At 47.3% G+C, this 17,280-nt stretch overlaps 1 protein-coding gene across 1 annotated transcript; it reads right to left on the bottom strand.

The window, feature by feature from the left end:
- Positions 1-2,843: 2,843 nt before the first annotated feature.
- Positions 2,844-15,301, bottom strand: LHX8 (LIM homeobox 8). The gene is made up of 9 exons (XM_054294571.1): positions 15,263-15,301; positions 13,393-13,554; positions 13,042-13,200; positions 10,441-10,562; positions 8,383-8,603; positions 7,694-7,797; positions 5,155-5,250; positions 4,134-4,317; positions 2,844-3,404 (listed from the first exon to the last, which is right to left on the bottom strand). Exons 2-9 carry the CDS (start codon positions 13,471-13,473, stop codon positions 3,328-3,330), a joined length of 1,044 nt encoding a protein of 347 aa, XP_054150546.1. The 5' UTR covers positions 13,474-13,554; positions 15,263-15,301; the 3' UTR covers positions 2,844-3,327.
- Positions 15,302-17,280: the final 1,979 nt, after the last annotated feature.

The following is a 17,280-nucleotide window of genomic DNA, read 5'->3' as shown; positions in this document are numbered from 1 at the left end:
TCAACTTTCATTTCATTAATCCCAGGTTCTCATTTCTGTTGGTTTGCCTGGGCTCTCTGGGCAATCTGTTTTAATTTTAGTCTGAAAGACGCTAAGTTTGGAAAAGACTCAGTCCTCCCAGGAGAAAGGTCTGTACTTATTTTGCTCCAAATGATAATGTCATAAGGGTTTAGTAGTTTTTATTTTACTTTTTGTTTTAGTTTACAAAGTTCCACTTTCTTACAGAAATACTGACAATTTGGACAGTCATGACATTGGTATGTTTAAACTCACAAGCGGGCTGCTTTTTTGAGAACGCTAACAATGGTCCAAAACAGATAACAAATCAAAGTATAGCAGTCAGCTGTAATGGTTCTGGGTCACCAGAGCTTAAAAAATTGTTGTTAAACTCTTTGAGAGTTTTGTATTAGTGGCTCTTGTATTGCAGTGGCAACTCTTTCTGAACTGATGTAGTGATAAACCTGCACTGGCATATTTGAATGTATGAGTGGAGCATGTCTGAGCATCCCAGCCCACCCAGTCACCTGTACAAATTCCTGCAGAGACACTGAAGATCAAAGTGCATGTTGAAAGGTAACATTTTTATGCATTTAACTATGCATAACATAGATATACGCTTCTTTGATCTTACAATCATATTTTGGCTAAATGCCTGTATCCTATTACAGGAATGCTAGTATTTCTGCTGATTGTTTCTGAAAATAGTGAAAAAAGTGGCTACTAGTGAATCCCATGTTCAGCGTATTGCAGCTTACAAAGTATTTAAATTATATTTTTACGATTAATTTACTTGAATGACTTGCTAACCTATTTTAAGCAAAACTCAAACTCTTCCCTGTGTGATTTTTTTTTAATGAAGTAGCTATCTTAAACATACAGTGGCCTAATTTTAAAATAAGAAAATGTGTATTTTTTTACATACTAGTATACTGTTATTTGTCCTAAGTTTTCCCTGTTTTGGCAATAACCTTTGGTTTTGGGAGACTTGCAGCAGTAGACATCTTTCTCCCATGCGATTATCTTGGGAAATAAAATTGGTGCAGTTTGTGATGGCACTGTTACGTCATTCAGAAAGGGGACTGTTTTCTCTTGCAGTATGGCCGAGTTTTGAAAAGACTCTGTCAGCCCAACACCAGCTGCTGACGGCTCTGGCACTGGCAAAGGAAGACTCAAAGCCCAGATTCTCTGCTGCAGTCTCCTATTTTCAATGCAGTCTGCATTTTCCCAGCCCCATCCACAAATATCTCACATGGCTTTTAATAAACAAATACCTGCTCGTGCACTCAACAGTAGCAAAAGATCAATGCTCCTGCTTCCCATTTTCATAGGGAAATAGGAAAATTGCTCCCCCATGTACTTTAATCCTGTTCTGACTTTGGAACTGAACAGAAGGAGATGTTTCATAAATAAACTTAAACTTGCTTTTGTTTCAGACAAGCTGAAGCTACTCAGTTCTTTAAATAAGACTGAATAATTACTTTTCCTTAAAGGGGCTTAGCGCAAATGCCCATGTTGCAATTCAAATTACCAATTTACGTTAACATCTAAATTAACATTATTTAGCATTTAACTGGTAAAACTTCACATCAGACAAATGAACAAAAAAAAAAAGTAGTTTGTCTACAGCTACGCATGTGCTTTGGTACCATGCAAATATCTGGAGCTAGCTTAGGTACTGAAATTGGCATCTGGAATTCCATATTCTACCCAGGGCATTTAATTTAGAAGTTATGAATGCTCAAATAAAATGTAAGGTCAGTCAAGTTCCGCTACAGCCCAAATTTTGAGTGTTTTGTGAAAAAAAGTTTAAAAAAAGGCAGGGTAATAAAAGCCTTAAACCGCTGGAGATTGTTTTGGCTACTCAGATTAGCTCAGACACCTATGAGCAGCACTTAAAACAGTGCCAGCATGTAGCTTACAGAACTTTATTAATTCAGAGCTTGCCATCAAATTTCTGCTCACAAAAGTCATCAACAGAGAGCACTACCTTTTCCAAATTGAAATTATTTGACCAGCACCATTAATGAATTTCACAGAGTAGACACTAATGCATAGTTGGGAGAGGAAAAAAAAGGGATATGGACACATACACCCTATCAACATATGGCTTCCTTCTGATGCAAAAAAAGTTCAAGTGAGCAAGGGGTACCTAACTGTCTTAAGTCATTTAAGGGAACTAGTCTTTGAAGACAAAAACCTGTTGAATTTGTAGTAACTTCTACGCATCAAACTAGTATATCAAAACACGCTCTACCACTCTTGGCACACTGACAGCTCCAAACACCATGGACTGTAGTGCACTGGAATGAATTCCAGTCATTGTTCATATGCAGTTTGATATTGGTCAGTTAAAATGCCAGACTAGATTTTACTTTTAAAAAGCAGACTATTCAAGTATTGCCTCTTATTTATCGCCCTGCTTAACAAAATCACAAGACAAAAACATGGAAGAAAACAAAGGCTGAAGTAAGAAAGACTCAAAATGTTAAAGCAAATGTGACTTCAGGTTCTCCACTGGCCAAGCCACAGATTAAAATCTGTCCAACAGGTACCCAGTTTCCCTTCCCCCTCCAGGTGTGCATCCTCAGAAGCAGCATTGCTTTGCATGTACCCACTTGTACAGCACATATTTGGAGTGTTTCAAGATCCATATAAGTCCATTAAATTATTTTTACTATCAATGGAAATAGATATGAGCCCTCCTGAAGGACTTCAGTGTAATACCAGGGACTTTCTCTTAAAATTGAAGATTCAATTTACGCACTTGACAAATGATCACAGTTCAGCCACAGACACAGCAACATTTTTGCTTGGCATGCTACAGCAGAAACTTTATTCAGTTCCTTTTGAAAATATTCGCAAACAAAATTTATTTTTGTAAACTCACAGAAATAAGCTTTAACATATAGGCTCTACACAACTCAAATACAGGTAATACTTTTAACAATAACTTACAAATACAAACCTAATGATAAACTACAATTTCACAAAGAATTGTAAACATTTTGCACAATTGTCAGTCCTTTCTTTTAGGCAAAGTGCTCTTTTGATGACAAATAAATTAACACACACATAACTAAAGCAGACTACTTCCAGACAATACAAAAAGGTGTGTAATAAGGCTTGTAAACAATTAATAGTTACTTATGCAGAATCCATAAAAGTGTCTTGCAGGCTAAATAGATGTACATACCTGGGCAAAAATTTTCTTGAAAATGTTCTGGGTGTTAAATAAAAAGTTAACATTAATATCTTTCCAATTATATTTTCAATACACTGTGACTCAAGGTTACATCTTTAATAGTTTAGATCCCTGATGAAAAGGAATTAGGTGTGACTTAGTGGCAGCTGTGTCATTGAATGGGGTAGCAAAGGCTGAAGTCCAAGAGCTGTAGGAGAATGAGCTACAAAAACAGAAACATTTACCAGTCAACTTCATTGAAAATAGCACAAGATTGAAAGTCAGTGAATGCACTTGGTAATGACAGTTCACTGTCCCAGCCCTGCAGCACGTTGTGTTTTTCCTAACCCAGCATCTGCACTCCTCCCCAGCTGGCCACTCTTAACCCCACTGCTCTGGAGGAAAACAAGCTCAGGCCACAAATGCAGCTCAGCCTGGTTCTCCCAAAGCCTTCACAACCCTGCTAATCACAAATGGGACCCAGAGCTGTAGACTTGCTGGGTCATAAGACAAACGAAGATTGAAGCACTTTTGACCACCAGCCTGTCCCACTCTCTCCCATTGTGTGTTACTGAGAGGAAAGCTGAAGCTTTCAGGGAATTTGCTGGATTGAGCATACTCACAGTCCATGGGACAAAAGCCAGGGAGCAGGTGCCAAACAGTTTTCATTAAAATTAAATGTTATTAAAATATGTGAAGTAGATGTTTAAATAAGTATTTAATTTCTTATTCTTGTTTTAATAGACTAGAAGAAGCACAAATCGTGATCTTCATACTCAGATCTTCAGCCATGCTGTTGCAGTGAAAGGCTACTGTGTTCTTTATGAGGTGTAGATAGCAAGTACAGTATTGATATATCCATTAGGTTTCTTTAATCAGAAAGGTAACCTGGTTTTGCTACAGCTGATAACGTTTTTATGAGGAGAAAAATAGCAAGGCTGTTTATACCTACCATCCATGTAGCTGTGCAGAGCAGTGAGCATAGTCCCATCCTGGGGTACGTATGCAGAGTATGCCATTTCTTCTAACATGGGTGGAGACAACCTGGAGGGCTGGACTGCTGTGACGGGAGCAGTGGATGAATGATTGGGACTAACATGTTTCTTATGGCGTGCTCTGCAATTCTGAAACCACACCTGAAAAAGAGGGAAACATACATGGCATCGATAGATCACATTCAGTACTAGCACAACAACTACCTTGGAGTTTATCTTAAGCTGAGTTTGCATAGTTCATTTGGCAGCAAAGCATCTTTCACACACAATACCCACTTGGCCTTTTCACATGGAAAAGGCTTCCTTTTTTTTTTTTTAAGGATTGATTGCAGCAGCCAGATACCTCATTTCTATAGAAACACTCTGTCAATCTTCCAGGCTAGAATGAGCCAAGGCAGCTCAAAATTAATTTTTATTTATATTAACACATGAATATATAATTTGTATTATAGTTTTAAAATCACACTTGTGTATGTGATTTTTAAAAAATGCATCCATATTTTTGCTGGGAGACATCTTCAAGCAAGGATTCAGAGTTTGCGTTTCAGTTTTGGTTGGCATGGGTGCATATTTTAACTCTGCTCTCTATAACAAATGACTAGATATTCACTTGTTCCTAATGTCATACCACAGACGCTTTCAAAAAGAGTGCAGGTTTTAAGAACAGACTACTGCAGTCAAATATATATTTGAAATAAATTAATACCAATTTCTATACTGTTTAGGCTGAGAAGTTTCTTCCTAGAAGACTTAATCCCTTCACACAAAGTACAAGAGGAATATAGCAAGTTTTCCAAATTACGATGCTTGTTCTAGACCTATTCCTGACTAAGGATGTTGTCCAAAGTTAAAAGAGATTAGGATCTTTTTCCATGTTAGAATAAACTCTATGTTAGAATAACCTCAGAAAAAAAATTTGGTTGAACATTTCCAATGGATGAGTACCAGACTGTGAGTCAAGGAACTTCACACTGTTACCTGTATAACACGCCTGCTCAAGCCTGTTCTTTCTGCCAGTTTCTGAAGTGTTTGTGCATCTGGATTGTTGTCCTGAGCAAACTGTGCTTGCATAACCTGAAAAGGCAAGGCAGGAGATTGTAGGAGCATTTGTGTCAAAAGCCACATTAGACAGTATTTTCAGACTAAGGTACTACTCCTTGCTTGTCTTCAGGAAACTTTTTTTTGTGATCACTAGTCTCTGGAGAGTACTCAATACATTAAAAAAAAAAATCTCCCAAAGCCAAAGTACAAGTCCTTGCTATGCCTGAGTGAACTGTGACATTTATCAGAAATTAGAGAAACCCATTCTGCTTGGCAGTAGTAAAAACTGGAAGAAGTCCTCTGTAAGACTGCATTAAAAGAACTATAGGAGAAAATTTACTGCAGAGCAACTCAAATATGCTCAATAAACACCTATAGCAGCAGACAGCATAAAAAAGGCATGAGCCATGGTCCACCACTCTGAACTTGTCAATCACTATCTGCATCCTATGTTAAATGGAGTAATTGATCTTCTTTTCATCTCCATGGAGGATACAGGAATGCTCTGTTTCCTTCGTCTTTTACCAACCCAAGAAACAGGCTCCACTGTGGCTAACCTGGCCTTTCTGATGGCTTGGCTGCTCATCTTTTGACAGAAAATTGAAGTAGTCAGCACTTCTCTTAAGAATATAAATTACACCTTTTTTCTGAGGAAGTAAATGTTAATTTGGCCGGCATCCTGAAAACTTTCACAGGCTTTAAGGATTCAGCCTGTTTATGAAAGTAGGGCTTGATGGATTTCTGCAGGGTATCTTCAGCAATTTCAAAGCCTTATTTTGTTTTTTGGATTTTTGACCCATCAAACTTTGCCTGGCTTCATCTTTGAAGAATCGGACTATTTACCTTTGTAATTCTTCATAGAATCACAGACTGGTTTGGGTTGGAAGGAACCTTAAAAGCTCACCTTGTTCCAATCCTATGCCACGGGCATGGACACCTCCCATTGTCCAGGTGCTCCCAGTGTCCAGCCTGGCCTTGGGCACTGCCAGGGATCCAGGGGCAGCCACAGCTGCTCTGGGCACCCTGTGCCAGGGCCTGCCCACCCTGCCAGGAACAATTCCCAATTCCCAATCTCCCATCCATCCCTGCCCTCTGGCAGTGGGAGCCATCCCCCCTTGTCCCCTCACTCCAGCCCTTATCCAAACTGCCTCTCCGGCATTCTGGGAGCCTTTTCAGGTCCTGGGAGGTGCTAAAGAACAAAGCCATCAGAAAAGTGTAGACATTCTTTTGTACAAGTGCTTTGTGAGGTAATTACACGCTGCCAACTCTGACAGTGCACTTATCCCAATGTTTCTCTTGTTGGAAGCAAAGTCTTATAGCAGCCTCGAGGACAGGTACAGAGGTACAGCAAGCAGATAGAAAGTAACATGAACTAACAAGATGCCATAAGACCTCAAACACCTGCTAAAGTATGTTACAATCTACTTTAACCAGGAAAGGAAGGGAACATGGAAGTTTGAATGACAGCAGCTGCAAAGAGCCCCTGAATACAGTTCCCATCCTAATGGCTGGTCTTATCTCCCTTTCGGCTTCTGCTGGGCAAAAAAGCTGCCTTTTGCTGAAGTTCAGGCTCAATGTCCAGAGCCCTTGCCCTGTGCACCCAGATGGATTATTGTTTACATGCTTGTTTTGTGTTTTAACACCAGCTCCTCTCTCCAGTCATGACTATAATAGAAGCTTTGAACAACTCCATGCCCTTTTTTATAGCACTACCTTAACACCTCCCATGTTATTACACCTCAGGATGAGTTTCTCAACTGCTTTCACTATTAGAGGACAGGCCAACAAAATCACTCATACTGTTACCAGAAATTCAAAGACCTGTTAAACTGAAGGCAGGGATGTACAGCCAGGATTAGGCAGAAAGTCACAACTTCCTTCTCACTACAGGTTAAAACCTCTAAATCTTGTCTCACCGTCCCCTCTTTCATTGGAAGCTGGCCCTATCTTAGAGTTTTTCCCTAGAAAGCTAATTCAAGTGGTTATCCAGAGTTTGCAGTAGCTCTAAACTGTCTCAATAGAAGTTAACTCTTGTCAAGGCAACAAAAAGACAAGAAACCTGGAAAGTGGAGGAGATACAGGCACTACAACAATTCCAACTTCCTTCTTATTAATGTCTTGAAGTCACATACAGTAGCCATCTTCAGTACAACTTTTCACATTACATAATCTAAAAAATATTTTGTTTTTATTATGCTTAGTGATGTAAATGGCTGATTAAATAGATTTCATCGAGCAATCAAATAGAACCACCTTTTTTGCTTCCACTCTTCAGAATTACAACCTTCCCCCAGGGAAATAAAGAGCTCGAAGAGTACTATATAAACTTCCAGAAACATGCTGTGTCTTGATAGTTTATGAAATAGTTTAAAGCATTCAAGCTTTTCTTTCCCCCTGTATGCATAAAACTTTCTATTGGTTCAGCGCCCATGTCCTGCTTAACCCGAGCTACACAAGTTTTTAGCAGTGTCTCTACCTGGAGCTGATCTGCTGTGAAGCTGGTCCGAGCTCTTTTTGCTGGTTTTGGATGATTAACATCTTGTTCTGTTAGTAATGCTCCTTCCACACTAATCCCATTACCTGAAACATTAAAAAGAAAACAACACTGCCTTCTAAACATTCACAATGTTGCTGTAAGTCAGGCTGTTCTCCAACAATAACCAACAGTAGTTGGTCAGCTAAATTTCAGCTTAAAAAAAGAAATCTATTCAAAATTCAATTGATCTAGCATCATAACACATTATGCCCTAAACAAGTCCCTTGCAAGTGAGGGAAGAAATAAATGTAACATGATATTTTATCAACAGGATATGCTGATATTTTGTTTTCCTTAGGATACAAAACAAGTTTTGCAGACTAAAAAAAAAAAAAAAAACCACAACAAACCCAAAGCACTAAAACAAAACAAAAAAACAATGCCCCAAAACAAAAAAAAAACTACAACCAAAAAGCCAACCAAACAAAAACCCAACCCAAACCAAAATTGCAAAAGCAAACAAATAAAATCCCCTGAATATGAAATAATTTACCATTACTTTGATTCAAGTACCTGTGCTTCCAGTCTTAGTAAAACCAGCCAATTATCTCCCAGTGTGGAAAATGGAGCAACCCCCAACAATTTAATTAAATCTGAACTACGGACATAGTTCTTAAGCAGTACGTTACCATTTTCAACTTCTCTTTTCAAATTGTCCAACATGCAGTCGTAATGTACTCTGCAGAGGACTTTCTCCTCGACCAGCGCGAACTCCTCCCCGGTGGAGAGCTGTCTCTTGCAGGAGAAGCAGGCGAAGCACGCCAGGTGGTACACGTTGCCCTTGGCCCGCCGCACCCAGTCCGTGGCGTGGATGTGGCGCCCGCAGCGCGAGCAGCGAGTGCCGTAGCGCCTGCAACGGGAACCGGGGGAGCTGGGACCGGCCGGGCACAGCCAGGCCTCCACAGCATCGGGGGTGACCGGGGAACGGCACCGGGGCAGCTGAGACCGGCCGGGCACAGCCAGGCCCCAGCAACGGGAACCGGGGGAGCTGGGACCGGCCGGGCACAGCCAGGGCCCCGCAGGACTGGGGTGACCGAGGGCAGCTGAGACCGGCCGGGCACAGCCAGGCCCCAGCAACGAGAACCGGGGGAGCTGGGACCGGGTCCGGGCACCGCCAGGCCCCCGCAGGATTGGGGTGACCGGGGAGCGGCGCTGGGGCAGCTGAGACCGGCCGGGCACAGCCAGGCCCCTGCAACGAGAACGGCACCGGGGGCAGCTGAGACCGGCCGGGCGCAGCCAGGCCCCTGCAACGAGAACGGCACCGGGGGCAGCTGAGACCAGCCAGGCACAGCCAGGCCCCCGCAGGACCGGGGGTGACCGGGGGCAGCTGAGACCGGGCCCAGGCACAGCCAGGCCCCCGCAGGACCGGGGTGACCCGGCTGTGGCAGCGCCGCTGAAGCCCACGACATGACTGTGCTGGCATTGCAAAAAAACCGGAAAATCAGCAAGTTTCTATATGATAGCTTAAGGCAAGACACTACTGAAATACAGAGGTTAGTATTTTCAGAAGGCAAAGAGCAAAATAAAAGCATTTTAACTGCTACATGAATTCATAGCTCCTCATCATTCCTTTTATAAGCTGAAAGATGGAAACAGCAGACTCTTGAAAATTCTTCCAGTTTTTCAAATGTATTTCACATTATTGTAGTGATAGTCTGAATTAATATATTTAGCTAGATTATCCCTTTACTAATCTTTAGCATCTTCAGCAGACAGGGGAAAACCTGCGTCTTCATAGTTATTTCCTCAATTCACATCACATTATGATTTTTAAATAAACTAGAAAATCTGCATTATTACACTAGAAAAAATTCTCTTTGAAGGGGAAAGTAGCCATCAAAATATGTTGGTTATTTAGATAAGAATTTGTCCCCAAGATCTTTGCAGACCCAATTTTTTTTCAAGTCCCACAAATTTAGTTTTTTCAGAAGTTTACAGCGCTCAGCTTGTCCCCTCCCACTGTGTCTCAAACTTGACTAGCTGGATGCAATCTATTCACTGCACACCTGAGAACGCCAGAGATAGTTTGGTCTAGCAATCAAACTAGAGAAGTACTAGCAATCACATCAAAATTAACTGCAGCAATTTTTGCTGCTTTCTGGATCAAAGACTCTGCATCCTGAATATTCCATTGCCAACACAAGTAATATTCTTCCTTGCAAGATTAGCCAGTAATTTTGAAGGAATCACATTCTAAATCAAACTGATCACAGAAAAGTATAACTGCTGCAAGTTTCTTTTAAATGTAATGGGATTTATTCTGGGTTGATTTTACAGCTCCTTGTGATGCCTTAAGCCCTACACCAGTGAAGCACTGCTCCAAACAGGTCATCTCAATTTTACATTGCATTCTCAGCCAGCATTATCCAAGGATGACTCTTTGCACTCAGGATGGCTTTACAACCAAACTGCAGCAGGGGCTCCTCCATGCACACACGAGTAAGTGATGGGATAAACACAGCAGCTGTATGCAACAGGGGAAGGGCAGATTGGAGACTTAGCAGGAGGTCACGTTACACAGACTTAGGGTTCCCCAAGTCCTTCCTCAAGCAAAGCCATAGTTTAAACTGCTGAAAATAAACCCAGCAAATGAAAAAGTCTCAAGCGAATTTCAGTTGTGGCTGAAGTGAAAAGAAACAAGCAAGTATAACAAGTTATCTGATAAATTATATTCCGGTATGATATACCTGAAATAATCCAGTTTGCAGAAGATGTCTTTATCTTTGATGTAGCAGCTGGTGTGCCTTCCCAAGGACGTTCTGCAAACGCTGCATGAGAGGCAGCGCACGTGCCAGCAGAGGTCATTCACCTGCAAAAACCCAACAAAGAACCACCCCTCAGTACCCGTACCACCAATATTGCATTTTATACTTACAAACCCTGGGTTTTGTTCCAGAAATGATCAAACGCTATATGCACCATCATTCACAGAAAAGTTATCTTGAATGCAAAATGTTTTCTCTATAGAACTGCACTCATATTGAAGGTAAACTAATTTGATTCAAGTCGTCAGAATAAGCTTTCATGGGTTTATAATTAAAAGCGGTAGAAGAGGAAGCAAGAGATACAAGTTCCGTGCAGGTGTTTTGTGGCCAGTTCTGTTCTCATAGCACTAGAGTAAGAGAGAAAATTTTGGCCTTGTGTGACCTTAGAAAGGCAACTAACTAACACACTTCTATTTCCTAATCTGCACAGATTCCTGCCTAACAAAAAACAAACATTCCAAAGTTATTTAAAATTTTAGAACACGAGTATTGAAGGGGAAAAAGGTCTGTCAAATAGAAATACACCATGAACCACTTCTCCATTTGCCATGTTTCTGTTAAAGCAAATTTGGTGAATGGCATCTGAGTTTCAAAACAGCAGCAGGTGTTTTAATAGCAAGTTCAATATTTCTTTAGTATGTCCATAGCAAAACTAAACGTAGTCATGGAATGCAGTAGAAATCAGCATTTGGAAACTTACATATCATTTTAGGGCATATAAACTAAATAAAATGAGAGCAATTATTTTAATTTCTACTTTCCTATAAAAGGAGCTCTTAATTGCACAGACATTGCACATCACCTAAATAAATCATTTGACAACCCAAGGCTCCCAGTGACCACAAAAATTAAGTAATAACCCTCTGGATAATCCCATACTCTAGAGGAGGAATTCTGAAAACCAAAGAATGATTATGTTTTAATTTGTTTCTCCCCACTGAGCCAATTTCTCATCTCATACCAAACAGCCCATATATTCCCTATTGTAAAGCAGATTTGAGGTAATCCGGAATGTGCCTTTCATCAGAGCACGGCCAGACAAACCTCAGAGAAGGCAACGCTTGGACTCCAACACCCCTGCTGGGATCACCCATTTCAGCCATCCTTCAGGCTGGAATATTGCCGTTTGCCCAACACTTTCCTAACCATCATCCGTGTCGGCAGCCACCTTCCCACATGCTGACAAGTTTACACAGCTTCCAAAGAGCGGGACACCGGCAGCTCCCTGGCTGTCCCATTCAATGCCGTTTGTCTGTGCTCCTGTTTGTCAAGTGTGCTGCTGCTGGACACCGGCATACCGGCATCGGTTCCTCTCTGCCTACACAAGAAGCAGTAACAGCTAATTTAAACTCAAGGCTAAATAATTTAGAGGTCTTTTGCTCCAAGTCCCGTTATCCTGGTTGTTCAGATAGGAGACAGCAGTGATCAGTAAACTATCGATTAGCTGCCAAAACGTCACGGGAGTTAACAGAACTGAAATTGAGTTCAAGTCAGTTTTGGTCCTTGTCCACCCGCCTGTTCTGTGCCTGCCCAAGCTGCTGAAAGGGAGACGGGGTCACCCGAACCAGGGATGCGCGGCAGCTCCTGCACCAGCCCCATTTGAAATGGACACTAGCTCCGCAGGCATTTCACTTAGACCTCCCCACCTCAACTAAGACCTAACCGGATGATTTAACAACACCACAGATGTCTTTCCAGGGGTATTACCCACTATCAATTTGCGACTATACAACAACTTCGTCTAAGATTGATGGAATCAACCGACTTCTGCCATGATCGTAACTCTCAATTTTGAGAGGAAAGACAGCAAAACTCTGACCCAGAATAATTTTAACGGCTATAATACGAAAAGCAAATAAACTTCTCTCCCACACCTCCCCCCGCAGTAACGCTTCATATTCAAAGCCATTTGGTTTTGTTTATTTGTTTTTAAATTATCTTACTCGATTCTGATTGCTAAGACAACAGAACAGCTCTGCAAGCACGCAGCTCGTTTTCTTCAAATATATTAGTTAACCACCTTTTGCAGGAATAACTTATTCCATTTCTCAAGAGGCTTTTTTGGCTTTGAGGCTCACGCCGTTCACCCCAGACCTATGTCAGTAAAACGCAGGTCGCGCCGCCGCCATCTGACCGAGAGAGCGCGGGAATGGCCGCGGTGGGGACGCCCCGTTCCACTCGCTTCCGCGCTTCTCCCGGTTCGTCAGGAGCGCGCAGCCCAGAGCAAGCAGCGCCACCCGAAACACCGACAAGCAGCTAGGGTCCCTTCTCGGGCCCGAGCACCGCCAACAACCGCGCTGGGGCCCCGCGCTCCCGTGTCCGCGCCGCCCGGGGCGGGGAGGGCTGAGCGGAGCGATAGGGCCGCCCGGGGGGCTGTGGCCCCGGATCCCACCGGGTCCGGCTCCCCGAGGCTCTCCGGGCGCTGCCCGCCACCCGGCAGGCTCTGCCTAAGCAGGCCGCCCTCCGGCTTCAGCGGTGAGGGAAGTCGCCGGGCGAAGGGGGCTCCGGGTCGGGCGCCCTTACCTTGAGCAGGTACTTGTCCACAATCTCCAGGCCGCAGCTGCTGCACACGCACTTGCCGGGGGCGCAGCCTGAGCCTGAGGCCATGGACCGCGGCGATGAGGAGGGCGACAGGGCAGCGGAGGAAGAGCAGGAGTCCTCGTCAGCTGCTGCGGGGCTGGCCTGCGGGAGCGCGGGGAGACAACGGTCAGCGCCCCGCCGCGCCCAGGAGCCCCGCGCCGGCCCGGCCCGGCCCGCCGATGCCTGCGGGTCCCGCCAGGACCCCGGCGGAGGCCGCGGTGTCCGCGGGACCCGGCGGGAGCGCCACGGCCGAGGCCACGGCCCGAGCCGCGCCGCCCCCCCGCGCCCGCGCACCTTCTCCGCCGGGCCCCCGAGCGCGGGCAGGTCCTTGTCCTCCAGCCTGCAGACGAACATCGGGTCGCTCTTCCAATACATGGCCCTACCCTACCGCATTCCAGCCCCCGGCGGGCGGCGAGCCGGCTCCGGGGACCCCGCGCCGGTCTCTGCTCTCAGAGCCTGCAGGAAAAAAAGTTTTGTTTTCAAGTGGGTGGACCTGCCCCGCTGGCCTCACCTCCTGCACAGAACCCGCCTTCCAGCGCGGCGGGGCCGTTATCTCCACTAGCGAGCTCGTGCGGATTTAGCGAGGGGAGGAGGCACGGAACCCCCCCAACAAAACAACAACAACAAACAACTCCCCTGAGAACCCCCTCACTTGTCCTAATCTTTTGCCACAACTTCCCCCGATCACCCCAGTCTAGGCACACGTTCCAGTCGCATCTCCCTATTAGCGAAGAAAACAGACGCGATGGAGAGCCAGTACGAGCGATTTTCCCGCACTCCTAAATCCCAAAGCCCGAGCGAATCCTGCAGCTCAAACTCACAGCTCCTTCATCTGTCTCACTACTCACCTCCTGCTTGCACCTCCCATTATAAAACCTCTCTCATTTAGCTAAAATAGAAGGACCTGAGCTATGGAAGCGCTCCTCCGGCTCTAAGCTCCCACAAGTGCTGCTGATTAGCACCGGTGTCCCGGTGGCACCAGGAACAGAGGGTGCGGAGGCCGACTGTCCCTCACTGCCTGCAGAACCAGCTGGCGTCTCTCCGTGGAGAGGCTGTGGGTTACGGGCGTCCTTTCTCCACGATTACAAATCCTGTCTGCAGAGTTCCCTCGCATCAAGCACCATTGGTGCGCTCTCGGAACATTGGAGCACAATAAAGCAGTAGCTCGTCCCTCGCAGGTGAGATAAATAACCGGGTATCTACTTCTAGGCAGGTGTTTAACCAGCCAGCCGCTTTTAATTAAACTTGTCGTTTAGTTTCCATCTTTCCCCTCACCTCTGTGGTTCAGCCTCGCCTCACCACGGATGCAGGACGTGCTGTTGATCCTCTGTAAAGTGACCTGAGAGAATTGCCCCTACGTTTTAAAACATGATGCAGGGAATTCTGCGTTTGAGGAGCTGTGTGGAAGGAGAAGCCCCGTACTGCTCTCCCGCTAAAAAAGATAATCGTTGTTTCAAATCCCGAGACCCGATCTTGTGAAACCGTAACTCGGCTGTGCCGAATTTCGGTAAAGCCGGGACGTCCCGTCAATTACTCGTTTGGCTAGCGGTTTTAAGCGATCTAACCGTGGGCAGAATCCCGCTGACATCCAGTCGCGGTGTCCCTGACACCGCTGCCTCAGCGAGGCAAGCAGGGCTTTGGGGTTTCGGATGGCCGTAACGCGGCTCGGCGTCCGGAGCACTGAGCGCCGGCAGGGAACACGGACAAGGCTGGCCCCGGGGTGCAGCGGCCCAGCCCTGACCAACACCTGCGCTGACCCGGAGCTGCCCTTCTGGCGTGTCCCGCAAGGGCCCGGCTGTGCTCGCTCAAACTCCGACTCAAACGCGGTCCCCGATCCGGCCCGAGCAGCCGCCCCGCAGGCTGCGGCCCCGTAGGGCGCCCGGTAACCGCACCCGCCGCGCTCCAAGGCCCCCCGCAGCAGGGCTCCCCCTGGGGCTCTGCTCCCTGGCCGCAGCAGCGCAGGTCGGGGCGCCGGCGGCCGGGCCCTCGGGCGGCCCCGCGGGTCGCGGCGGGGCGGAGCGGAGCGCTGGGCTCGGAGCTGGACCCGCGCGGATCCTGCCGAGCCCCCATCCTGCCCCCCACGCGGATCTCCCCATCCCTGACCGACAGAGGCAGGACAGCGCTGCTGTCGTCTGTCGCAGGTAGCACGACAGAAAATGAGCACCTGGCGAGGGGCTCCGAGGGATGCGTTGCTGCGGGGCCGGGCCACCGTGATGAGAGCCCGTGGTGAGCCCGGTCGCGGCGGATCGGGCACGGCCGGGAGCAGTGTCAAGGCTGTCGATCGTCTTTGTATTTCCTGCGCCTTCAACGAGATAATTAATGAGGTTGGTGCGCGCTCCGAGGAGGGCTGCGGGTTAGATTTCTATGAAACAAACCCCTTCCTATGCGCCTTTTCGCTCTGAAAATACAGCGGTAGGAATCAACAAAGTCTATCTGCGCGTTATTTCCCGCGGCGACCGTGAGGTTACGAGCAGCGGTAATTCATAGTGCGGGGCTGGAGGAAAACCAGCGTGCGGGAGATGTCCCTGTTTCGCACGGCGTCCGGAGCCGGCTCCGCCGGTGACGAGCGGGCGCGGCTGCCGCGGCCGCCCGGCCTCTCCGCCCTCCCTGAGGCTCCGGAGCAGCCCCGCGCAGTGCGGGGGTCTCAGCGGAGGCGGGGCAGGGACGCTGCGGGGTGCGGGGCTCGGCGGGCTCGCCCAGGGCCTCTCCGATGGCTGCGCGGACTCGCAGGCTGGGTCGGCCTCCCCGGGGCGCGGGAGGTTCGGGGAATCAGGAGGAAAACGCGCCTAGAGAACGGTCCGCCAGCAGATCCGGGTTATTGTTGTGGCCGCAGGGGCTTCGCAAGAGGTGAGCAGTTTTGCCGAGCTAATTGGAGAGAGGCGTTATTTCTGAGAAGCGGTCAGAAACGCGATAACGTGTACTGGGCGGACGTGGGAAGCGTATGGGCTTGGTTATCCGGGATACACTTTGGGCCGTCCACCTTTATCACCCGTCTCTCCGAAGCTCAGTCTAAACTTCATCGCTTAAATTACACGCCCTCGATATTTTAGTGAATGTTTCCTGCATCGTTTTCTGAAGAGATGAAAACGGGCAGACACGCAGGGTCTAGAGAATTCCCGGCTCATGTGCACCCTGCTCTCCCACTGCGGTCTCTGAGCACATCGGAAGGATGTGTCCCCTTTTGGGCCGCCGGGTAGGACCCCTCGGCGGAGCGTCGCGGTCTCGGCAGAGACGGGAGGGAAGGGGAACCTGTCGGCGGCGGGCAGGGTGGCCCTGGCCTGATCCTGCTGAGGCTGAGAGTGGAGAAGAGCGGGTGAGTCCAGGGGGACCCTCCGACGGGGGTCTGTATCTGGTTCTGCTTCCCCTCTCTCAAGAGTTACACGAGGATGTTTGTAGGTGGGAGCGCTGACCAGTTACACATAGGAAAGATCTCTTAAATATTTGACGATACGGTACAGCATGAAGAACATACTGACCGCGGAGAATTAGGGCTGTTTTAATGCAAGGGTGTTGGCACACGGACTCCTTCATCAGAGACTGCACCGTGCTGCAAGTGCATGCGGCTGGGTGCCTCTCTCTGGAGTCTTCTTCAGCGACACCGATCCTCCTGTTAAAACAGGTTCTGTGAGAAATTAATACTGCCACTGTGGTCAGCTTATAAAAAACGGGCACCGACACCAGGGCCAGGGTAAACCGGGCGCCCAGGGCCGGCCGGTGCCGCTGGGCGCGGCGCTGTCTGTGCCCGAGCCGCGCATCCCGGCGCCCGCCCGTGGGTCCCTCCGCGCCGCAGGGCTGGGGTCACCGCGGGGTCGCACCGTCCCCTCAGCGGAGCGCCACCCCATGTCCCCCAGCAGCTGCTGGCAGGAGAGCTCGGAGAGGCGGGACGGCTCAGGCAGGGAAGCCCGACACCCTCGGGACAAGGTTCACTTCCCCGGAAGGTCCCCTCTCGTCTCAACCATCTCTTTGCACTACTTGGGTGTTTATACACCTGCGAGAGTCCAGAGGTTTTTCATCTGTAGATCGCCGTGTCTCGGGCTGTGGAGCCTCTGTGAGCTGCGGAAGAAGTAGCCAAGCCAGCGCCCTCAGACTTGCTCTCTGTGAGTTTGCCCCCCCACTGATCCCAGCCAGTGGTAGAAGATGCAGGGTTTGGACTAGCCCTGAATAATTGACTCTGGGCTGTTT

The sequence above is a fragment of the Melozone crissalis genome, unplaced genomic scaffold (genome assembly GCF_028551555.1).
Source record: "Melozone crissalis strain CALT ecotype California unplaced genomic scaffold, PUWL_Pcris_2 ptg000254l_1, whole genome shotgun sequence".
In the NCBI taxonomy this organism is placed as follows: Eukaryota; Metazoa; Chordata; class Aves; order Passeriformes; family Passerellidae; genus Melozone; species Melozone crissalis.
Note: the sequence above shows the minus strand (reverse complement) of the source record. Positions and strands in the feature narration are given on the sequence as shown.

Coding starts and splice junctions, on each gene's coding strand:
- LHX8 (XM_054294571.1), bottom strand. CDS start 13,473: ATGTATTGGAAGAGCGACCCGATGTTCGTCTGCAGGCTGGAGGACAAG. Junction 13,201..13,392: donor TCGGGGGCCCGGCGGAGAAG/GTGCGCGGGCGC, acceptor GCGCTCCCGCAG/GCCAGCCCCGCAGCAGCTGA. Junction 4,318..5,154: donor TGAGCAGGCGTGTTATACAG/GTAACAGTGTGA, acceptor CCTCTTTTTCAG/GTGTGGTTTCAGAATTGCAG.